General features: G+C 35.3%; 1 protein-coding gene across 4 annotated transcripts in view; it reads right to left on the bottom strand.

Annotated features, from left to right (window-relative positions):
• LOC106881844 (membrane-associated protein Hem) overlaps positions 1 to 2,507 on the bottom strand; it is a 60,586-nt gene that overhangs the window by 13,233 nt on the left and 44,846 nt on the right. For 2 of the 4 annotated variants that reach the window (XM_014932355.2, XM_014932356.2), the window contains one exon: positions 135 to 155. The exons of the other annotated variants lie outside the window; for them this stretch is intronic. In XM_014932355.2, the coding sequence (XP_014787841.1) occupies positions 135 to 155 (21 nt within the window). The remainder of the gene's footprint in view (positions 1 to 134; positions 156 to 2,507) is intronic. 4 annotated transcript variants of the gene reach the window in all.

The following is a 2,507-nucleotide window of genomic DNA, read 5'->3' as shown; positions in this document are numbered from 1 at the left end:
AAAAAAAAAAAAAAAAAAAAGACACAGCAAAAAAGACTTTGTGTGTGTGTGTGTGTACACACACACACACACACAAAGGAGGATTGTGAGAGAATTGTGTAGAGAACATCTAAGATAAAGATCTCATTACGAACCTGCTGCTTCACATGAGCTGGCTGTGATGGGGGAAGAAAGAATTAGAGATTAGTATTAAATAAGGGGCCACAATACAATGGGAGGGAAGGTTGCAGGCGTAGAAAATGTTATTTGAGTGGGAACCCGGAAAGAATACACACACACACTGTATGTATATATGTATACGTATGTGTGTGTATGTATATGTGTGTATGTATATATATATATATATATATATATATATATATATATATACACACACACAAACAAATAATAAATTTTTATTAAATGTTATATCTCCATTTTCTTGCTTTCTTTTGAATGATTAGAAACCGTGGTTTATAAATAAACCTATTGTTTTATGAATATTATTATTCACAACAAATGTTAGGTATTAAACCAGTAATTCATTGGATGACACCATCCCTTAATGAGGCTAATTTAACCTCTAACTGAGGTTATAGAAATATGGTTTGGAATTGTATGAAAAACAAAGCAAAAAAACAAAAAGACAAAGGCAGGTGAGGGAACAACAAACAAAGTGTATTAGTTTGACGCTCAGGAAAAATGGAAGAGTTTTTGACATTTTGAGCCTATGCTCTTCTTCAGAAAGGAATGAGAAAATGGATGGAGAGAAGGGGAGAACAGAGAGATTAATGGCAGCATATGTTGAACTGACCAGATGGCAGGAAATACACACACACACAGATATATATATATATATATATATATATAGAAAGAGAGAGAGAGAGAGAGAATACAAAAAACACTTCACATAAACAATTTTAGTAGTGACACCTTCAGTAAAAAATGTAACATACACTTGAAAGTAAGTAAACATGTAGCAAAGATTGTTTGAAGAAAAAGCTGATTGTGGTCATAGACATGAAGTGAATAAATGGTTAATAAAATATGGACATATTGTGTAAGACTATTGTGAAGAAAGAGAAAGAACTGAATGGGACGATAATAGTTATTCATACTTGGCGGCGAGGACCCTGCTATTTCAGTGCCAAACACATGGGAATGGTAATCAGGAATTAATATGTTTCTATTGTTGAATAAGTTTCTATTGAATATTTACAAGTTTTTTATAACTTCAAGTAAAATCTCTAACAAAAAAAACTAAGGTAATTCTAAAACTAATTCAATGTAGTTGTTTTAGAGATAAAATAAAAGACAGAGGGAGCTGTTGTTGCTGTGGTTGAGTATCTCCAGTTATTTAGGAGAAGATAGATCTAAGATACAGGGAGAGAAGATCAATCCCTCATGTTTCTTGTAGGTTCTATCTTAGACCATCTTTTAGGTCAATCCAGGACAATCCAGCACATTTTGACATGTGGTGGTCAGTTAATGTTGTTGTTGTTTAGCTTCAAGTCAACCTTGATCAAGAAAACTTATCATCAAGTATTTAAGATACGAGGCTATTTCGTTGCTATTTCTAGTAGGTCTACCAGTTGTGCAGAGGCTCCCTCATTGACTGTCTGTTGTGTAGGGTAAGAGTGCTGAGCTGGGGCTACAGTAAATAGGGACAAACATCCAGTCGGGTGACATCATCATCACCATTTAATGGCTGCTTTCCATACTGGCCTAGGCTGGATTGTTTGATAGGAGCTGGAAAGGCTGGTGAGCTGCACCAGGTTCCAATTGTCTGCTTTGGCATGGTTTCTATGGCTGGATGCCCTTCCTAACATGCCAACCATTTCACAGAATGGCACTGGGTGCTTTTTTTATATGGCAGCAGCACCTATGAAGTAACTAAACTGAAGCTGGAGATGCTGGAGGGAAACTGTTGATGTAAGGAGATTGTTAAGAGCCATCAAGAAACCAGAATAGCTGAGATTAATAATCGACTTGGCAGCAATTGAAGTGTGATTATTTGCTGTGTAGTTAATGTGGACTGGGGGCAGGGAGAGATATAGATTCTCATATTGTGTAGTGGTATGGCTAAGTGGCCATGCTACAGCAGTAGATAAAAGGCATTGAGTAGACTGTAGGTATAAACTGAAGACCACATAGTTGGGGGAAGTGGGGGTGAAAGATTTCAATTTAATGACCATTTGATGGGCTGTTATTGTCATCTGAATTCTCTTTGTTTATCAATTTAATTTTCCATCATTGTTAATAAATGCAACAAAAGAAGATCGAAGCAATAGAAAATAAATGCCTTTCAATAGAAATCGAAGGTAAGGAAGCTGCTCAGCATAGAGCACAGTATGTGTTGTTGAGTGGTTGTTGAGCGGTCAATGTCTGGGATGTAGTAGGTGAATAGTTAAAGTATAAGAAATAAAGACAGAACTACTCTGCCTAAGCTATTGAGTACACCAACCATGTTAGTTATTTTATACATACATATATATATATATATATATATATATATATATATATATATA

This window comes from Octopus bimaculoides, chromosome 11, assembly GCF_001194135.2.
Source record: "Octopus bimaculoides isolate UCB-OBI-ISO-001 chromosome 11, ASM119413v2, whole genome shotgun sequence".
Lineage (NCBI taxonomy): Eukaryota > Metazoa > Mollusca > Cephalopoda > Octopoda > Octopodidae > Octopus > Octopus bimaculoides.
The sequence above is the reverse complement of the archived record's forward strand: the minus strand, read 5'-3'. Positions and strand labels throughout refer to the sequence as shown.